General features: G+C 38.3%; 1 protein-coding gene and 1 long non-coding RNA gene across 3 annotated transcripts in view; one reads left to right on the forward strand and one right to left on the reverse strand.

The window, feature by feature from the left end:
* The window catches only part of SOS1 (SOS Ras/Rac guanine nucleotide exchange factor 1), an 88,273-nt gene that overhangs the window by 18,916 nt on the left and 48,642 nt on the right, over positions 1 to 20,715 (reverse strand). For both annotated transcript variants that reach the window (XM_004711123.3, XM_004711122.2), the window contains exons 9-15: positions 17,250 to 17,377; positions 15,802 to 16,457; positions 6,373 to 6,454; positions 5,356 to 5,478; positions 4,834 to 4,937; positions 3,559 to 3,781; positions 1,668 to 1,787 (exon numbers count right to left, since the gene is read on the reverse strand). In XM_004711123.3, the coding sequence (XP_004711180.1) occupies positions 1,668 to 1,787; positions 3,559 to 3,781; positions 4,834 to 4,937; positions 5,356 to 5,478; positions 6,373 to 6,454; positions 15,802 to 16,457; positions 17,250 to 17,377 (1,436 nt within the window). The remainder of the gene's footprint in view (positions 1 to 1,667; positions 1,788 to 3,558; positions 3,782 to 4,833; positions 4,938 to 5,355; positions 5,479 to 6,372; positions 6,455 to 15,801; positions 16,458 to 17,249; positions 17,378 to 20,715) is intronic.
* On the forward strand, positions 7,957 to 20,704 carry LOC123521335. Its single transcript, XR_006679793.1, has 2 exons — positions 7,957 to 8,110; positions 20,449 to 20,704. It is a non-coding gene; the product is annotated as an uncharacterized LOC123521335 (long non-coding RNA).

Below are 20,715 nucleotides of genomic sequence, written 5' to 3' on the forward strand. Positions count from 1 at the left end.
AGGTTCAGCACTGGGCAGAGGAGGGGAAGGAAGGATAGACGATTCAAATAACCCACCAAGTCACTAGCCAAACAAGCGGGGGAAATAATCAAGCTGGGAGGGTGGAACAGGCCCCCAGGATTGCTACACTAGGGTATTTAAAATGTTCTGTTTCCAAGAAAAAAATTATAAGGCAAGCAAAGAAATGAAAGTATGACCCATACACCAGAAAGCAAAGACACGGAGAATGCCTGAGAGAGCACCTACAGGTCAGGTTTAATGGAAAAATACTTCCGCGTCGCAGTGTTTGTATGTGTCCACAGAACTAAAGGAAAGCGTGATGAAAGAAGTATGACAGTGTTGCATTGAATAGAGAGCGACTAAATATCAATGTAAAGAGAAACACTTTTTAAAAAGAATCAAATGGAAATTCAAGAGTTAACAACTATAGTAACTGAAATAAATAACCCACTAGAGGGACTCACAGAAGATTTGAACTGGCAGTAGAATGAATTGACAAATTGAAGATCAACCAATAGTTTATCTAAGCCAAGAATTGAGAGGAAAAAATAAAAATAAAGACAGACTCAAGATAAATGCTAGATGCCATTAAGTGCACTAATATACACACAATAAGAATACTAGGAGGAGAGGAAGCAAAATACATTCAATGAAAGTAAAACTGAACATCCCCCAATTTATTAAAAAACAATAACATATGTTCAGGAAGCTCAACAAACTTCAAGTAGAATAAATACAAAAGGCCCACAAATAGATGTATCACAATAAAAATGCTGAAAGTTAAAGACAATAGCAAACCTTAAAAGCAGCAAGAGAAGGATGGTGCACTCCTGAAAAGACAACTCTAAAACAATGGACAGGATTTCTCAGCAGAAACAATGGTGACACTGAAGGTGCTCAAAGGGAAAAAAAACCCTGAACCCAAAATCCTAGATCCAGCAATATTATAGTTCAAAAAGAGAGGGCAACATAAACACTTTCCCAGATAAATAAAAACTGAGACAATTATTTATAAGCTGATCTGTGTTCAATAAATACTAAAGGAAGGTCTTTAGGCTGAAAGCAAACAATTCATATGAAGATCAATGTCTTAGAAAAGGCAGTTAGGGAAAGGATACTACAAATGCATATCTGTTATTTCTTCTCTTAAATTACTTTAAAATCCAACTCTTAAAATATCTATATAATGTACTGTGGGCTTATAACATTTAGAATTGTGATACATCTGCTAGTAATAGTACAAAAGAGGTGGGTGGGTATAGAGCTGTAATGGACCAGGAAATGATGAACTGTCTACGTAGTAGTTAAAACAACACATTGTAGAGTCCATCACATTAATAGATGTGATATGTATAAAAATAACATTTCCCCAAAATGAGGGGAATGGAATAAAAAACGGATGTTTCACTATATTACTTAAACTAGCCTACTATAGATCTGAACTTTACACTTTTAAGGCAAATACTCTTGAGAAATAATTAAAAAACAAAAATGTAGTGAAAAACAACAATAAAATTAAAATACTACACTAGAAAATATGCACTCTATGCAAAAGAAAGTCATAAAGGGGGGATAGAGGAACAAAAAGTTATGAGATATATAGGAATAAAATTTCACTGGAGTTTCTAACAAGCCAGAATATTGTGAAATATGTCAGGAATACTTACTTCTCAAACCACAGAGTGAGGTTAGTGGTGTGCCGAATCATTTTCAGCAGATTAGGAGAATTAATTTCTTTGTCTTCTTTTGTCCACACACTTCCAACTAATTCTGATGGCTGTACCGCTCTAAAATGATCAAAATATAATTCTGCATGGTACTTTTCCCTCCAATATATTGTTTTATTAAGTAACTAGTAATAAAAGTAAAACTCTTTTATAAACATACCTCCTATACCAACAAAAGTTCATGGTATAATAAAAACATAGTTGTGCATCTTTCTCTGTAGATCCTTTTTCAGTTTCATGCATGTGCATGTGTGCATCTACTGTTATTTTATAATGGCATTCTGCTTGAACAAGACTGGGACTGTTTCACAGTATCTTTTCTAACACTGATAAATATTACTTAAATAAGTGTGATAAAAGTGTGACCAAGTAAATTTGGGATAATTCTTTGAAAGAAGGATATAAGTCAGTAAAGGCTAATATACTAATAATTAGCAGTCATGATCTTTGTTACAAAGGAATCTATAAATTTAGCTCTTTTTCACAAGGTGTTATTTAAAAAATTACACAATTTAGTTTGACATTCTAAATAAACTCCATTTAAAACCAAAACAGGCATTATTTGAAATACTAGCTATATTAATATAATATAGAAATCAAAGACAGTCTAAAAAACTAAAAAAGGCCATGATTTAAACTCACCACAATACTAGTTAAAAAACAAGTTGCCTTTGAATCATTCCAACTCATGGCGACCCCATATGTGTCAGAGAACTGTGCGTGCTCCTTAGGGTGTCACCAGATTATAGCACAGGCTTTTCTTCTGAGGTACCTCTGAGTGGACTCAAATTTCCAGACCTTTTGGTTAGCAGCCAAACAGATTAGCCTGTTGCACCATTCAGGCACTCTCCAACAGAGGCTACCGTGTATCAAACCCTTGCTTTATGCTAAAAAGCCCAGGTGGCACCATTAGGTTAAGTGTTGGACTGCTGACTGCAAGGTTGGTGAATTAAACCCATCAGTCACTGGTCTGGAGAAAGATGAAGCTACCTGTTCCTGTAAAGATGTATAGCCTCAGAAACCCTGCATAGGGTTGCCATGAGTTGGAACTGACTCGATGGCAATGGGTTTTATTTTGTATTAGGCAATGTATTAAATATAATATATATATATTTAATTTTACCTACACCTACTCCTCCTTTATCAACCGTCTTGTTATCCAACATTTCACACTTACAACAATAGTATCTGACTATTTTATGCGTTAATAACATGTATGGCAGTAATGAATTGCTAGAATAATACAAGAATAATGTTGGTTGTCATGGTTAAGGTTATGTGTCAACTTGGCTGGGCCATCATTCTCAGTGACTTAAAAGTTATGTGATAATGTAACCTGGCTAAAATGTAACAAGGCAGCCATCCTCCATTTTGTGTAGTCATCCTCTATTTTCACTTAATGCTGATCTTTGCAAAACAAGCTGGTCCTTGGAACTTAACCACGTTGATAGTGAGGAGCGGGTGTACTTGAAACCTTGCAAGAACCCATGAGTAGGTACTGTTATTAAACCCATTTTGCCCTGAGGAAACTATGAAGTAGAGTTCAAGGCTGCATTGGGAGATTAAAGTTGCCCAAGGCCACACAGACAAGAGCTGTCCCCAGCTTCACCAATGAGAGATGACGGGGAACCAAATCTACAAACAGTCAAAGCAAGGGGAACCACCAGCATTGAAAACCAGAACTGCCTTCTGTGCTCCCAGCCTTGCTGCTGAACATTTCATGTACTGTCGCACTTACTCCTTTACACAACCCTGCAAGCAAGAAGCCAAGCTTTCACTTAAAAAAGAACCCAATTGCAATGGTTTTCACCTTGAATGTAAAATTACATACCGGTACAGATCTGATTCAAGTAAAGTGAGTTGTCGAGCAATTTCTATTGGGTGTAACGTGAGCAGGTCAAAAGTCTCTGTGTGCCCAGGTCTGCTTATATGCCACTCAATCGTGGGAGGTGAACTCTGAAATGTAATATTATGGCCTGGTCCATTGTCTCTTGCAATTTTTTTCCTTTGGATTATCTTAGTGATGGATTCAACCCATTTTTTCATTGCTTTACCTGAAAGAGATTACATTTTTATATAACATTTCAGTGCTTTTTACTCAATATTTTATTTTATAAAAATTATTTCAAATTTCACAAGTGATAAATGAATATATCTTTGCTATAAAAAGCCCACAAGATCATGCAAACAAGTGAAAGCTTTCCTTTGCAACTTCCCTGTTGCCTCGCCCAGTCCATCACCACATGGTGGGCAGTCATGGTTATTCTTACAGATCCTTTCAAAATAAAATTAGAAAGTACCATATTTGTAGTAATTTTTTCCCACTTCAGTGTTCTGAACCTCAGAAATAATATTGAAAAAATATTATCCTCAAAAAAGGTCTATCTTACACAAAACAGGATTGATTTAGGATTAATACTGTATTTAATAAACCAAAATGTGCCAGAAGACTGATTTCTTCATACTAGTGTGAGTTTCCCTGGGGCTCTTGATGCTCATGAAGGTGCGTGCTACTTCTGTATCCTGTAAAATGGAAAGCTATCCTTAGATACAGAGAATCGTAAAGCCCTCAGAGAAATGTTGTATATTGCCAAGTCTGTATCTTCACTGTTATTAATGAGAAATCTGAAACCTAAGGAATGAACCCAAGTGATTTTGCCTGGAGTCACAGAGCTGGTTCACAGCAGGGATATGAACAGAACTCTTGGTTTCTCTCTCCATTTGATCTCCTTTCTATTCTGCTCTGCTGCCTATAGTCACCTAATCGTGGTCCAAGCGACCTCCGTCGATGGGGCCATAATGGTACAGCAGTTCCTAACTGCCCTCTAGTACACATGCTTTCAGATACGAGGAGTGCCAAGTTCCATTGACAGGAATTCTAAACGAATCTGTAAGTTGATTCACTAAATGAATATACCTTAGGGTTAACAGTGTGATTATAGCAATTTGCGGGTCAAAATTCTTCATGAAAATCCGTAACTATTTTCAAATGGCTATGTGAACACGATTATAAACACCTCTCAACACTGAGCAGTGATGGCATCAATTAAGTCACCATGTTGGCATTTTAGTACATATAAAACTGGACCATTTAGAAAACTCATACCTCTTACTGTTCCAATAAATTCTTCCATTCGTTGCAAAAGATCTGCATCTCTTTCAAAATCATAAAAGTGGTGCTCTACCCAATGCCGGCACACATTTAATACTCTGTGGTATTAACACGGGAAAAAAAGAACAGCTGAATTACATGGGAAGGTAAACATACACGTTCTATTATAATGAAGGCATAAATGAAATTACAGTAACATTCTAAATGAGTTAGCCTTATCAATGGCTTAGCCCAGTAGTTGAGCGCTTGCTACCACCCTGAAGGTCAATCATACCCATGAGCCACCGTCAGGGGAAGCTGTTGGCCGTCTGCTTCTATTGAGTGTCAGCCTGAGAAACCCTAGGGGGCGGCTCTCCTCTGCCTTACAGGGTTGCAGTGAATTCTATAGCGTGGGCACGGAGGCCATGAATTCTAAGTGCTGCTTTTATTTGCTTCACTTATTCTATTGGTTACTTCTTCCTGCCTTGGGCCATGACACAAAAGACTTGTTTACTGCAATTATTTATTAATGCTTACCGCAGCTGGACAGGCTGTATATATTCTTTTCTAAACCTTTTTAATTCTGCACTAAGGGGTAGATCTCCATTCTCTAAAGCTATGCGATCAGCTTCTGTTGGCTCAGGCTCTGGAATTTCAAACCTAATAGAAAAGAAAACAAACCAGTGAAAATACGGATCATATCAAATTGTACAAATAAATGAAAAATAAATAAACTTAAAAAAAACTGGTCAGAACTATCAAGACAACATTGTAAAAAAAAACTAGTTGGGATGTATACATCAGTGAAAATAAGTGAGGCTACTAAAATGTCAAGGTGAATGATCTTTACTTTGCCAATATTACCAGGCTTAACTGGAGATGCAATTAAAATATATAGAAAACCGAAAGTCGGTGTTCCGTTACTAGCAGGAGCCCCGGCTGCTCAGCAGTGTGAGCCCACCAGCTCCGCCCAGGGAGGAAGATGAAGTTACTTGTCCCATAAAGATCCACTGCTTCGGAAACCCTGGAAGGGTTGCAGTGAGTCGGAACCTACTCGATAAATATGGGGCAGGTGTTAATTGTTAGCTGGTGGATGTTACTCTAAATGAGCTAACAGAATCTTTAAGGGTAATGTTTGAAAAACAGCCTGCCATTCGTTTGGGTGGAAGAAATATTTTCCTTGATTAGAGTATTTAATCCCTGAAAGCTCCATTTCCTTCCACACTTGGCACCTGGGAAAACATCTGTTTAGAACATCTATTCTAAAGTAACAAAATTTGAATCTCCAGAGTCTCAATTAATACCATTTCTATATAGGTGTTTAACGTGGTCAGTCCTACAAATTTGCTATTGTACATACTGAATTTCCATGTATAAAAGAATACCTATTTATATATTTAAATAATCTTAAAAGTTAATCTTATAAAGTCAATGGCCATCTAAGAGAGATTTAATTTATTAAAAGTTATTCATAAACGCCAATTCCAAGAAACAAAGATCTTAGCTCAGTTTCTTTTAAAAAACAAAGAACATAAGCATTTTAAATCGACAGACCTTTCTATGATAAGACTCAGTAGTTCTTGAGGTTTGCAAAAGGATCTGTATGTGGTAAGAAATGTCCGAACAAAATTGGGATCTAAGAAGAAAAAGGAAAAATATAAAGCCTTTGATTCGGAATGATTAAAACTATTATTTACATTTCAAAAGTAATCCTCTAAAAAAAATTCCAAAATGTCTTGAGACACACAAAATGCTTTGGGCTTTGTACTCCGCTGCTCATCATCTCTTCCTAAATTAGGCAAAAAAAGATTAAAATTCGATATCAACTTCCATCTTGCCCTTGGCACACTCTGCCCAGCTGCCTTGGTCATATGCTCACCATCAGCTACAAAAATGGGAACTAAAAGGTAGAGGGCCAGCAAGCAAGTAGGCCCCCGCCTGCTGCCCAGATCTCAAAGTATCACCAGCTGAGCTGGCTTCTCCCTCTGATGAAGAGAAAGGTCAGGGCCAGAACCCATTACCTTCCCACACTGGCTTACCAAGAGTCAGTCATCTCACTTTCTTTAAGTCACATTAAGAGAGCATAGGACAAGTCAGATCATACATAGGGAGCAGATTAAGTTAAACTGTTTTTAAATGATTTGCTAAAGGACTTAATTAGAATTGCTGAAAGATGTTTACAAATACCTATAAGCTATTAAATCTATACATCTTGAAAACACGTTAGCATGCGCCCGTTTACAACTTTCAATGACTTGTGTTTCAAGTTGTCACACCAAGAGTGCAGTCATAGAAGCAGGCGTCTGAACTTCATCCATGAAAGGCCCTACTTTTCACTCCGTGAAGTCAACCGGAGGCTGCAGGGCTGGGAGCGCTTGGCCGGGCCTGGCCTGCGCCCTTCAGAACAGTGGGGAGAGGCTGCTGCCCTCTGCAGGAGAGACGGGGGCTGCCTTCTGCATAATTAGGAGAAAGACATTTTTTCCACCATCGGGGGAAAAAAACCCAAACCATTGATTTCCGTCTCTCAAATTCCATCGAGGGCCACATTTCGTGTTTTGAAATAGTGAAAAAGTCAGAGGGGAGAATTCATTCACCTGAGTCTTTGGCTGGGGGCACAGTCTCATGATACATTCATTGAGGGTAGGGACTGCCTTATTTTCATGAAGCTACACAGAGTACTCACTCCTTTATTAAAGGTACAATTAGTTTTATTAGCTGAGGATGTGGCAAGAACCGGAATTTATATGTCTGGGACATTTCTATTCAGGCACCTTCTATCTGATTAAGAATGACCCTAAATTTAGGCTTCATTGAAATATTTATGCTCTCTTAAATTTTCCTTCAAAAAAATTCATGGATTTATCATACGACAACTCTATTTCCAATGTACTAATATATGTGGTCATTAAAAAAAATGAATCAACTCAAATATCAGACAGACAACCATGAATTTCAGTGAAAAAACCCTGCAAGGTAAAGGAAAATTCAAATGATAGAAATACATTGGTTTCAAACAACCCCTTTGTCCTCGAGCTTTCTGCTTTCTGGGGCTAGAGTGAGTTACTGATCAAAGTAATTGTGCTATAGCTAATCCTTTAATAATCCTCTTTGTTGGTATTTTATTGTCTTCAGTTACAGAGTTCCTCAAATGTTAAAGACTAATGTCTCAACCAGAAGAAAAGATTTTAAAACAGAAGCCTGTACAAGATTTTAAAAAAGAGCTTTAGACCGGTTTCATCATAATCCTCCCTTCTCAAGAATCTTCTTCCTGTTCTGCAAATCTATTTGCAAGGTGAGGCTGCTCAAAACAGCATGTGTTCAAGAAGCAAGCCAACAGCTCAAGGTTGGGGGAGAGAGCCCAACCCCTCTAACATAGTGCTCCCTCCTATCCCCGAGCTGTGCGCCAAGTGGAGGGTGCCTCTTCCCCTGGCTTTTAAGAAAACCTTACTTCAGCTCTCAGGTCTAAAATCAACACCCATTTCCTCTCAAACCTAAGTCACTCAAGTCCAGCTAAAACAATTGTGAGAGCAATTTCAAAGCAGAATAAAAGCAAGTTCTAACCGAATCAAAGCATGTTTTAAGCAAACTTATGATTTTTAAGGTGCACTATTATAAAACAGCCTTTTCATCTTCTTGAACCCAAACGTGTGGCCATTTCTGCACCGTGATACTGCCGGGAAAGCCATGATGCGCCTAAAGCCTCATCCGTCAACTAGACCACAGCAACCCTGGGGTCTGCGATACCGCAATCTCAGGGAGCGTCACGGGCTTTATTCTCTATGATTTCGGTGAGATGAGTCGGATGTGGCTGACGGTATTCCTATGGAGCCTAACAAAGAAGACCAAGACTCATCCTTAGGTACTCAGTAGAGTGGCGGGGCTGGACACAGAACCGAGACTGTGTGAGTCCTGATTTGGTGCTCTTTCTATATTATGCAATCTCCCTGGGTTGAAGATCCCCTTAAGATTTCCACAGCTGAAAAAACAAAATGTGGAAAATTAATCCATGAGCTAAATAAGCACTATAGAAATGTATATAAATGATTGGCTCACAATATATGCATTGACTGCTAATCTGGGTCAAAAGCATCTCAAAGTCTGATAATTAACCGGCTGTGCTTCTGAACTTCGGGACGAGCCTTCTTCCAGATCTGAGGAAGTAGCAGCTGTGCCTTCCTGTACCCTGCAGTCAGAGGCGGGTTTCTGGAGCAGCAGTGAAAGGAACACTCCCACAATCAACACTGCTGTGCGAGGTCCCTGACGTGACTCAAGCGTTTGTTGGTTTTAGTTTCATTGGAAGTGAGTGAGAATGGTTTTGCCAAAAAAAAAAGTAGAAGCTAAAAATACACCTTGAAAATTTGGCAATAACTTAAGTACTTTCAAAGATACCTTAAAGGCTGCATATATTCCCAGGCTAGCTATTAATTTTACCTAGATTCTATTTTTAGTCTAAAGCAATTGAAATTTGCTAACAAATGAAAAACATATCAAGAGAGGACACAACATTTGTATTTGAAATTTTATACACAAGAGGATACCGGGGACTTAAGAGGTTGGCGGGGAAATTCCACGATCTTTTAGTTGCATTTTTCCACAAACAGTTTGAAGCCACCGCATACACCAGCAGTCAGAATCGGCGTGATGGCGGTGGGCGGGGTGGATTTTCATTTCTGTTGCAGTGACTTCCCCACGGCAGTGGCTATGGCACAGACCATGTCGCCAACCTGCGGACCTTTACCTTACTGATGATGCAAAGGGCTCGCATAGCTTGATAGTAAAAACTGCCCATCAACAAGGCAGGCTGTGCCATTTCTTTAAGATGGCGAAGCACGTACATTTATTAGGCAGTGGTACGAGCTAATTTTGTACTGCTTTGGCTGTACATATTAGAAAATTATAGATCAGAAACATATGGAAGGCAAATATCTTAAAAAACACCGAAGCCTGGGTAGGTTTGGTTGAAAACCGTAGTAGGAACCAACATTCGCCAAGAAAATGAAAACAGTCAGCAGTGAAGTTCTCGTCTACCTCTCTGCTTATCGTGTGCTTGTGGAGATGATTCTAGAAGCCTCTTTCTAAATCCTGGGATTCAGGGGGAACGAGGGAATGTTTTTTCTCTCTCTGCGGTTCTTTTTTCATCATCTCAGGCGATGTGAGTCTTGTACGTGACTCTGGAACCTACCCCCTCACAATTCCCACGAGCAGCTCTGCTTCCCTCTCTGTGGGAGCCACCGCCTCTGCCCCCCACACCATGGCTGCGCCAGGTTATTCCAAACATGGGCTTCAGTGGTCCTTTTTTGCTGCCTCCCCAGCTGTCTCTTTCTCCCTCGGACTCAAATTGTTCTGTGCCTAACAGTTTACTCCATAGTTCTTTAGAACTCAGAATGCACCTACATTAATGTTGAGAATATAGTCTACTAGATTTGAGTTGGTCAATCCAATCTTTTGTTCTTAATGTCCCTATTGTGAATGACACTTGGCACTTTATTTGGCAAAGTCAATAAGATTCATGAAATAATATTTATTACATAGTTTTTATGAGAAGAACTGCCCCTCCTCCACCATCATAGAGAAGCACTGTTAATCAGGATGTCTGCTCATGTGATAATTCTCCTTTTAATACAGCCATTTAAAAAGCTACCAGAAACAATAAGCTCCTCAACAAGGATTTATAAACAATCACTCTTGAATTCCTTGAAAAAGGAAACAGACGCTATGCTGACGCACAAACATTTTTTTAAAAAAACGTATCAGAGAGTTTAAAAATAGAACAGCACTGCCCTATAGATCAAAATTGTTCAGAAGATTTAAAAAGGCAACCACCTCAAACGGAGAATATATAGGACCCAAATCCAAAAGAAAGTTAGTGTAAATTTTTGGGATTTGGGGGGGCATAAAATGGCAGGGAGTATTTTATGGAAAAATATAAGTGGCTTAAGTTTTTTTCAATGCCATGTTCCATGAAAGAGATGTTTACCATCCATGGGAAACACCTTTTTCTCCACACTTCAGTTTGAAAAGCATTTATCATCCCTATAATGCCCTTCTGGATTATTATCGTATCTTATATTGCTAAATTTGACTACCAAACCAGATAGAGCACCTCCAGACACCTTTCTGCATTTTAGCTCCTGATAATTAAGTTGTGTTGCATGTCCTACAGCCCTGCACCAACAGAGAACTTCTAGGCCCGGCTCCTTTTCATTGGGAACATTGCTTTGCACATTGTACTCTACGGTCAGGAGATAAGTCTTTGCGTTTCCTTGCCAAATTCAGGATAATCCTTTTGACTGAGATTTAAAAAATTTCCCCCACAGTATTTGGGACAAATCCAAAGATCTGCTATAGTTAACCAATTATTATACATAAATACTGAATTAAAACAAAGTATAAATTAATCTCTTAAAAACAACCGTTCACTTTCTAGTTCACCTAAATTCATCCCCACTTCACTGAAGTTTTCTTTCACAGAGCAACCTACAATAGACTAATGACTAGGTTTTTCAATAAATACATTTAAGATGACCAGTATTTGACTCCACTAAAATTTTTATGCTAGCATGAAATTTTATCCATAGTCAGAATTTATGATCTATTTCAAAAGAAAAACAATACTGAAAAGTAGACCTGAGTTTGTCCAGATATGCGTATTCCACTGACATCACTGATAACTTATATCCAACATAATGTATTAGAAAATTGGAATGTTCATCTTGGTGACTCGGTGTCGTACAGTGCAGACACACTCTATTAGGAGAGGAGTCAAGAAACCTACTCTCTGGTCCTTGTTCTGCATTTAACAAGTGATACCTATTTTCTGCAAATTTAAGATAATGGACTTTTCCCATGAACTTTTGGGGGTTGGTCATCTTTTCTAGCATTGGAAATCTACAGCCCCATTTTGTCAAAGGACTTGAAAGATCAAGTTCTCGGTGGAAGCCCCGTGGAAGGGGTGGGAATCGGCTCCATGACAGTGAGTGTGATTTTGAGTGTTTTGAAGCCAGTTTCTCTTCTGCTTTTGATGACAATGCCGGACAAATCTATAATAGTCTAAAAAGTACAAGTATTGTCTTACCTCATTAGTTGCTCAATTAGTTATTCACATGTGTTATATCCAATGTCTTTTAGTCTTATAAATCTACATAACCAATAAAGACATAAGGTAAATTTTCACTTTTGTTTTGGTGTAAGCCATAACTTATACTGTATATTCTCCAATAAAAATACCTACCAACCAACCAACCAACTCCCCAACCCCCCTTTTCTTTGGGGAAGTTGGAGAAATGCAGGACAAGAAGATTAGACCAATCGGTCTGAAACTAATGGTAATCTCATCTGTTACCTTGGAACTAAAGATAACAAAGTCCACCTGAGCCGGAAGGAACCTTGGGAATAAGTGCCCTAAACCTTGGGAATGGCTTGCTGTAACACTAACCCCAGACAAAAGTGAACATTTTCTTCAGGTTTCTTTCTGTTACCTCAAACAAGTACCAATGTGGGTCTTTCATAAATGTAAAAGGAAAGTTAGCGTGGCAGAAAGTTAGCTTCTGAAAAGTCAGGGACACTTGCATTCCTGTAGTGAGCGCAGTGACACCTGCAGAGTGGCCCAGATGTTGTCAGTGACAGCCAAGGAGAGCCGCTTGTGGGTTTCACTGATACTGGTAATGTATTTATGATCTAGTTAAAATTGGGCAACTAACCATGAGATCGGGGTTCAAACCCACCAGCCGATCTGCAGGAGAAAGATGAGGCTATTCCTGTGAAGGGAACAGAGCATCAGAAATCTCCTACAGAGAGGTCTCCATGAGTCAGATGCGACTCAATGGCCATGAGTTTGGTTTGGGCATTCTGTATTTCAAAAGAAAATGGGGGGCGGGTGAGGAGACAGTTCAAGCCAGGGGTCCTCAAACATTTTAAACAGGGGGCCAGTTCACTGTCTCTCAGACCCGTTGGAGGGCTGGACTATAGTTTAAAAAAAAAACTATGAACAGATTCCTATGCACACTGCACATATCTTATTTTGAAGTAAAAAACCAAACAGGGCAAAAACACCTGGCGGGCCGGATAAATGTCCTTGGCGGGCCACATGTGGCCCGCGGGCCATAGTTTGAGGATGCCTGGTTCAAACAAACAAACAAACAACAGTCACAGCTTAAAACCAACACAATGGTATCTTCTTCCTTAAGAAATAGATGAAAGAAGATTTTTAATAACAACCTTTTTAAAAAAGTAAAACTATCTTGTCAATTTAAATTTGGCAAAAACACTATTCTATTCAAAAGCTAAACACTGATAGAAACGAGCAATTACCAAAGTGACTAAAAAATACTGCGGCAGCAGTCCCTGGTGCGCAGTGCTGGCCCTGCCAGAAGGACCGGCAGCAAAACCGCCATCTCTTTAGAAAGGCTCCGCATTCCAAAGGTAAATGAAAAAGGCAGAGCTCCCTGGGAATAAAAACACTTCATTGCAGTTCTAAAACTGCTTAGTAGTCATTACAACATACCAGGACTGCGAAAAGACAGCAGCTTAAAGAAAATCTTTATCATTAATAATCAAGAGGAATTTTACAGAAACAATGATATTAAATTTTTTTTGAATATGAAATGTCTTCTAACTCAAGCGCTACAGATTTTGATAAACCTCAGGGAACCTTCTCCAGTGTTTACCCACTTCTATTGCTGATGGGAAAAACAAAACAGAACACAGAACTTCTGTCTTGCAAACAGAGACAAAAATCTAAATACTAATTTTACTAGAAACAATTTAAGATCCAAAAAGCAAGGGAATTCAGAATAAAATGGATCTTGAGTCTGTTTAAACTATAAAAAGTTCTGTGGATTCTCTAATGAGACACTTAAAAGTGAGGATAATGTGGTGAGAAGAGAACAATTTGAACTTTTTTTCTCTTAAAAGTGCCTTAAGGAGTAGCAAAAAAAAAAAGTGCTTTGCACTTGCAGATATAAGTTAATCTAATAAAATACCATCCAGTGGTAATAATTCTAGATCTTAAAGCGTATACAGAGGGGTTAATGAAGATAAATTGAATAGGGAGACCATGCTAGTTACTGAAAATTGTTGCTATCAAAAATAGCTTTTTATTTTTTTAAACTCAGAGTATCTTTTTTCCCCCTTTCCTTATAAAACCCTATATCACCTTACTCATATTCTCCGTGCTTTGATTGTGTTTTGTTTTGTTTTTGGACTTATAGGCAACAAACAAACAAACAAACCCATTGTAAACTTGGAATCCCAGCCCATAGTTCTCTCTTTATAATCATGTTTAGACTACTGCCTTTTACTGCCAAATAGTCCGTGCTTACAGAACCCAAACTGCTCTGTAAATCAGCCTGTGGAAAGCACTAGTATGCTCCTATGAGACAAGAAGAAGAGGTCAGAGAAAAGCTTATCAATCAAAGACTAAAATAGAACAAAACAAATAATAAAAATAACTGGCTTAATTACCCCCAAAGACATGTGAAGAAAATGAAATGAAGCATATTTATCAACTGCTTTGAGATGACTAATAACAACAGAAATACTATTTCACCTTAATTTTGCTTCTTTTGAGGTAGCCTGAATAGTAGCAAGCCAGTGTTAGATAGCTGACTGTACATTAAGTAATGCCACTCATCTTTATCAAGGTGCACTAATTAATGGGTATCTTTACAGGCTTAATTTAACTACTGCCAGAATAGATTCCAGAAGACTGAGAATCCACTTCTAAGACTTTATAAACTAGGTGCGGGGGGTGGGGGTGGGGGGTTCCCCCCAGACAAGCATCTTCTAGAAACAGGAATATGTTCATGGAAGAAGTCTAAGATGGAGGTAAATTCTCACATCCAGTTATTTAAGAATGGCATTTATTGAAGTTACTTTGCATTTCGTATCACTTAGATGCCCTTGTAAGGAACCCTGGTGGCACAGTGGTTAAGCACTCGGTAATGAATAGAAGAGTCAGCAGGTGGATGCCATCAGCCACTCCGTAGGGGAAAGATGAGGCTGGTTATGTAATGATTACAGCTAACACGGTGGGGCGGTTCTACTGTGACCCATAGGGTGGCAGATCAGTTGCAATTGACTAGTTAGCAGTGGGTAGAGTTTGAGTTTTTGGGTATATGCCTTTGTAATTAAATCCTTAACAAATCAGTATACATAATATTTATAAAGGATTTTCACATATAGTATTTATTCTTTCTAACAATATTCTGGTGTAGCTAATATGTTGATTTTTTTCCACTGAAAAGGACCTCTGATCTGTCAGGCTATCATGCTACTTTATTTGAAAAAATATTTAATTACTACAGAAAATTAAGTACTGTGTTTTTTCTTTCTTAGCCATTGTATTTTAGTCTGCCTGTAGCAACTTTCCTAGTTGGTTTGGACATGTTTCTTTTTCCCCCCTAAAAAACTGCCCTATTGAAGTAAAATTGTTTCCTCATATAACACCGCTTGGTAAAAAGGAAAAAAAGTACAAACTTAAGCTTCTAGATGACTGGATTAAGATGTGTTAGGAGTGGAAACTAAGAAAAGGCAGTACTGTGTTTGTCCTACCAGCATAATTTTGATGATGAATCCATATTAAAATTGCTTGCTTAATTTATGATCAATGAAAAGAAGAGACTAAAGGGGTAAAGTACTTTGTAAACCCTACAAATGCTGTAGACTAGTTTCTGCTACTTCTCTAGTCTTGCTTCTGCTGCTTTGGAGCTAGACACATTTGGCCACCTGACCTCATTTTCTAACCTACAACTCGGGTTTGAGTTTAAAAATAATCTAGGTAGGTCTGGTAGGAAAACAGAAAATTTCAATGAAACCCAGAAAGGGGTATTTTTGGTTGAAAGAAAATAAACTTTAAGAGTGTGATCATCCAGAAGTCTCTTGCTGTTATAGGGTGCTTGCTGTTTTCAGCTCATGACCTATAATGCAAAGAAAATCAGTTTGAAGAGGGGAAATTAAAGTGACAGGGAACGTTCGGTTTCTTACCTGCATACATGTGGTATGTCAGCCTCTCTATCAGTTTAACAACAGTCCCTGCTTTGATAATTGGAATCCCAGCCTTGGGCTGTATGTTTTCCTCAAATATTATGTTCTCTTCGGAGTCGGGCTCAGCAAATCTATAGACGTCAGCACTGGGCAGTCTCATCTGCCCCTCCTTCTCCTCCTGCAGCACGGTCACATCGAGCATTCTTTCCAGTGTGCTCCGGTACTGTAGGGAGATCAGCGCGGCCATCCAACTGTTTTTCTCCTCAGCGGACTTGGCAGAAAATATCACACCATTTTCATCTTTTAAAATGATTTCAAACGCATGCTTGTATTCATTGGTGTCATCTTTGTCATTAATTTGTACCTTTCTCATAAAAAACTTCTCTTTAAGACGATATTCTGCATTGCTAGCACCAGGAAGTCTTGGTTGCCCATGATTTGATTTACAGCAAATCATCAGGCCATCAAAGAGAAATATGTGTCTCTCGTGTTTGGCTCCTACACGTGTAAGAGTTCCTTCCATGATAAACTCATTGCAACACTGTCCGATGTCTTTCCCCTCCCAGCCATCAATATTCTTCTGGATCTCATTCATTTTCCTGATTGCTAGTTGTTTCCCCTTCATTTGTTGGCTGTAAAATCGACATGCAGATTCACTGGGATAAAGGAAAACATCATTAACACACATGGGACACAGAATCTAGAGGTAGGAGAAATAAGGGTATCGGGTAAAGAAGAACATCTTTAAAAGTTGTAATGCTAAGGTGTTCGTTCGCTCATGGCCCAAATATATTCGTGTTACACAATCACACATTTTGGGAAATTAAAATAAGAGTGGAGACATTTTTTTTAGTGCTCTAAAGATGACTACAGAAAAATGCTACCCTCTACATCCAGACACAGAAGGGTTATTTCTACCGTGGCTAGGAAATACTCAGAGTGGCCAACAGGAAAAGTACCCCACCGGGAGGGAAGAAGTACTTTTAGAGACTGAAAAATATTATTTAGAAAGGGCTGAAATGGTCTAAGGTCGGCACTAAGGAAACAGCAGCACACAGCACAACTAGGAAACCGGAGGCAGGATGGTCTGAATGAATGCCGGGAGCTCGACCATTCCGAAAATAAGGACACCACTAATTACCTGCACAGAACAATGACGCCGACCTCCATCTACCCGATACACTTTGCTCTCCCTCTCCGTTAACTTACCAGTCGAGTGTCAGGAGGTCCTGTCTGGGAGCACGCAGGGAAAATGCACAAATACGAAAGGTTTTTCAAACAATAACACACTCGCTTGGCTTTGATGTCACTTCCTCTGAAAGACCAAGCTTGTCACTAAAACTATTTTCTTCATTGTTTACTTGAAGAGGGTGCGGGGAAACCTGAATTTACACCACAGCACGCAGGGTGAAAAGCAGGACGAGTAAAAATAAAGTGAAAATAGTCACCTCAGTCTCCGCTTTGCAAGGCTTTTAGAACATATTTTTTCCATGCCACTTTGAACATTAAGCAAAGCTGTTATTGCTTGTTTCAAGCACTCCTTGTCTTCTTGATCTTCACTCTTTTCTTCTAACTGCTGCAAAGCCAAAACGACAAATCTCAGCCAGCAGAACTAACGTTGACAAAATAGTAATAATAAGCCTGTTTTCTTGAAGGATAAAAATAACACCGACTCAATGCCTTCCACGGCAGTAGCAGTTTTTCAAGTGTCACAAAAGCCTTCTTTGTAAGAGCTTTCTTATTCTTTCTGTGTATTACTATCGAGATGAACACGCTACTTTGCTTTCCCACATTAAACACAGAACAAAAAAAACACTCAAGGGCATGAACTGTGTTAAGAGATGGGGTACACTTTGTACACACACCCTGTCACAGGCAGGACTGTACAGTTTCTTGAATTGCATGTTACTGAGAAGGAATGAGGGGCATGATGTCTTTTTTAACTATTAGAGGATTAGCCCAGCATTAGATTCGTAGCTCTCAACTCATAGATTTTTTTTTTTTAAGAGAATGAGACTTGATCTCAACATTATTTTAAGACAAAGGGATCAGGAAGATGGCTGTAAAAAAAGGATGCAATATAGTGGGGGGAGGGAATTGGCAGACACAAACATCGAGGACCAAATGTTGACAACTTCTTTGTGACCCTGCAGCAAGTTACTTGACCTTTGAACCTAACTTTTCCTACCTGTCAAATGAGGCTCATCTAGTGGAGTTAAGAATCAAAACACTTTGTAAATGGTAATGCACCACATAGGTTTGTTTTCTTTGCAGTGCTTCAAAATCAGCACCATTGGCATCATGAAGAACTCTGTCGGTGTCCATATATTAAGATTCTGAGAAAAGCTAAGAATTTGCACACTTACAAAACTCAAGCACATTTTCTGTTAGTGGCAAATATACTACTCAAGTATATGTGCACAGTCTCTTCTCAACAAGGACTCTATCAAGAATTACTAATTAACACAGTCAGGTAGCTGTAACGTAAGCAAGCAACCCACATATGAATGATTATAAATAACAATTCAGTAACTTGTCAAACCACTTTCTTGCTATCCAAGAGGAAAAGCTAAGTAATAACATTGTTCATGCAACTAGGTAAGAACACATACACGCTACTTAACAGAAAAGACCTGAAATATAAAACCACAAAATATTCAAAGTAATTTATGGAGAAGCTTGTTTTTCACTAAGCTTCACTATTATTTACTGCTTCAGTACTTTAAGAATTTTATATTCTTGAGAGGATAGGCTTAAAGATCATCATCACACATTTTTTTTCTACTTCTACTGGTAAAAAATAGTCCTGCATACACCAGTGTGTATAGATGATCTATAGAAAACAAATGTCTTACCCAATACCCCAGGCTATTTCTATAAAAATATTTTATTTTAATTCTCATAAATGTTCATTATTTTCAGATATTGTAGAATAAATGCCATATTGTGAATTCTATTTAGTACAAAGCTTTTATCATCCAAATTCATATGCTCACTATTATGAATATATACACTGTTTTATTAATATACTTTTCTCACCACACTGTCTAGTAGGGGCACAAAATATGCATACTTTTAGAAGGATATTGAGCCTCAATTTGTTACATTAAAAAAATAGAGAGGGAGATTGTTTCCAAAGAATAAGAGATCTTAAAACCAATAAGTACATTATATAAAATGGAAAAAGAATCCAAATGCCTTTTATTCATAATATAGGTATTGTTTTTCTCTGTGACAAGCTAGGTGAAAGATAGCTAGTGCCAGGTGATCATAAAGAAAGATACTAGTATGTTTATGATTGATATTACCAATAGGCTGAAGGCTGGACCTGGGTTAACATCTCAAAGTACCTACCATCCCATTATCATTATGAAGTATTTACTTCTCTTAGGGCAGAATTTTTGGAGACATAAAACATGACCAGCTACCTTATTAAAGCTAGGCTTCAGGGGTAGCAGATAACCAACCTAACACTGAAGAAAATAAAGGGAAAACTCTTAACGATACAGCATAAGCACCACTGAAAAGTGGTGTTTCGTTATGTCAGAAATTAGTCACTCAATCGTCCATAGATAGTCGCGTCTGTTTGAGCCCGTACTATTTTGTCCTTTGATATTGAAAATGGTTAATTCAAGCAAACATACCTAGAGACATCAAAAACACACACTCTAACACATATAAACCATGCTATGAAATAACAAATCCATTTAGACATGCATTTGATTTTCTATTCTAAAATTGTTTCACTTTTCGGAATAATTTTAACTGTAGCATTGCAAATACAGAAATATACTGGGATCTCAAAATTATTAATATACTGTAAAACCACAAACCCAAAGTATTATTTCAAAATCCATAAATCTTTCCTGATTAATTTTAAAATGCCATTTTAACTTTCAATGCAGTAAGCAAACATCTAAAAGAAACTTGAATGTAATAACTGACCTTTCCTAAAAGCATTATGTATGAAAATCCTTTCTTCTCTATGGTGCTCTTACCTAAGAGAGCTGATTTAAACTGAGCCCTGGTGTGGAAGGATTCAAGCTAACTACTGCACCAAAAGGGTGGCTTTCTGTTGCTACAGAAACAAAGCAGTGGCAATTGCTATGCAGATGAGACTGCACAAAGGAGCATCCTCTTGTTACCAAATGACATCCAATACCTGGCCTCTCAGGGTGCCTACTGGATTGCACAGTGCAACTGCAATGCAGTTTACGTTTACAAATGCAGCCCGTCTAAAGAGTTTTAAAATGGCCAAACCCTGAGATTCTATTGTCAGATGTTTGTGAGTGTACTTAACCTGGCCTGGGTGACTAGCTTCAGAGCACAAGGAACACTCAAGTACTTACAGAAATGAGCAAATGGATCTTTTCTCAAGAATGAAGCCACTTTACCAGTGACTAGATTTTTTTCTTGCCCCCATGGAGAATGAATGGACAGTACTCAATATGGTATATGGTGTGTCCAGTGGAAACTCTGGGGCAGATGGGGCACAAAATTTAAGGAGCTGTGAAAGAATATTCACAAATCATGTTCCAGGGTGAAGTCGTGTGTACCTAATGTGTTCGACATGAGTTTAATTCATTCAGAAACATAATGGCTTCTCTCTGTTTAATAGAAGTTGAGTGTGTATGTTTTTATTTCTAGGAGTCCATGTTCTCCAACGTATGATTATATAAAACGAAGACTAGTTTATGGCGGAGGCACACAAGACCAGAGCTCTGGTTCAATGACCTTTTCACTATGGAACCCAACAAACAAACGTGCCTTTGAAAAACAAGTGTCTAAAAAATATTCACTTAATGAATATTCACTTTTTCATTCAAACAGGTAAATGACAATGTACAAGGATGACAAGGTATCAAGGTGTACAATGCATAGAAATAAAGATATGTGTCTGAAATATGTGTGTGC

Source organism: Echinops telfairi, unplaced genomic scaffold, assembly GCF_000313985.2.
Source record: "Echinops telfairi isolate 266 unplaced genomic scaffold, ASM31398v2 ScPeMD7_10;HRSCAF=50, whole genome shotgun sequence".
Taxonomy (NCBI): domain Eukaryota; kingdom Metazoa; phylum Chordata; class Mammalia; order Afrosoricida; family Tenrecidae; genus Echinops; species Echinops telfairi.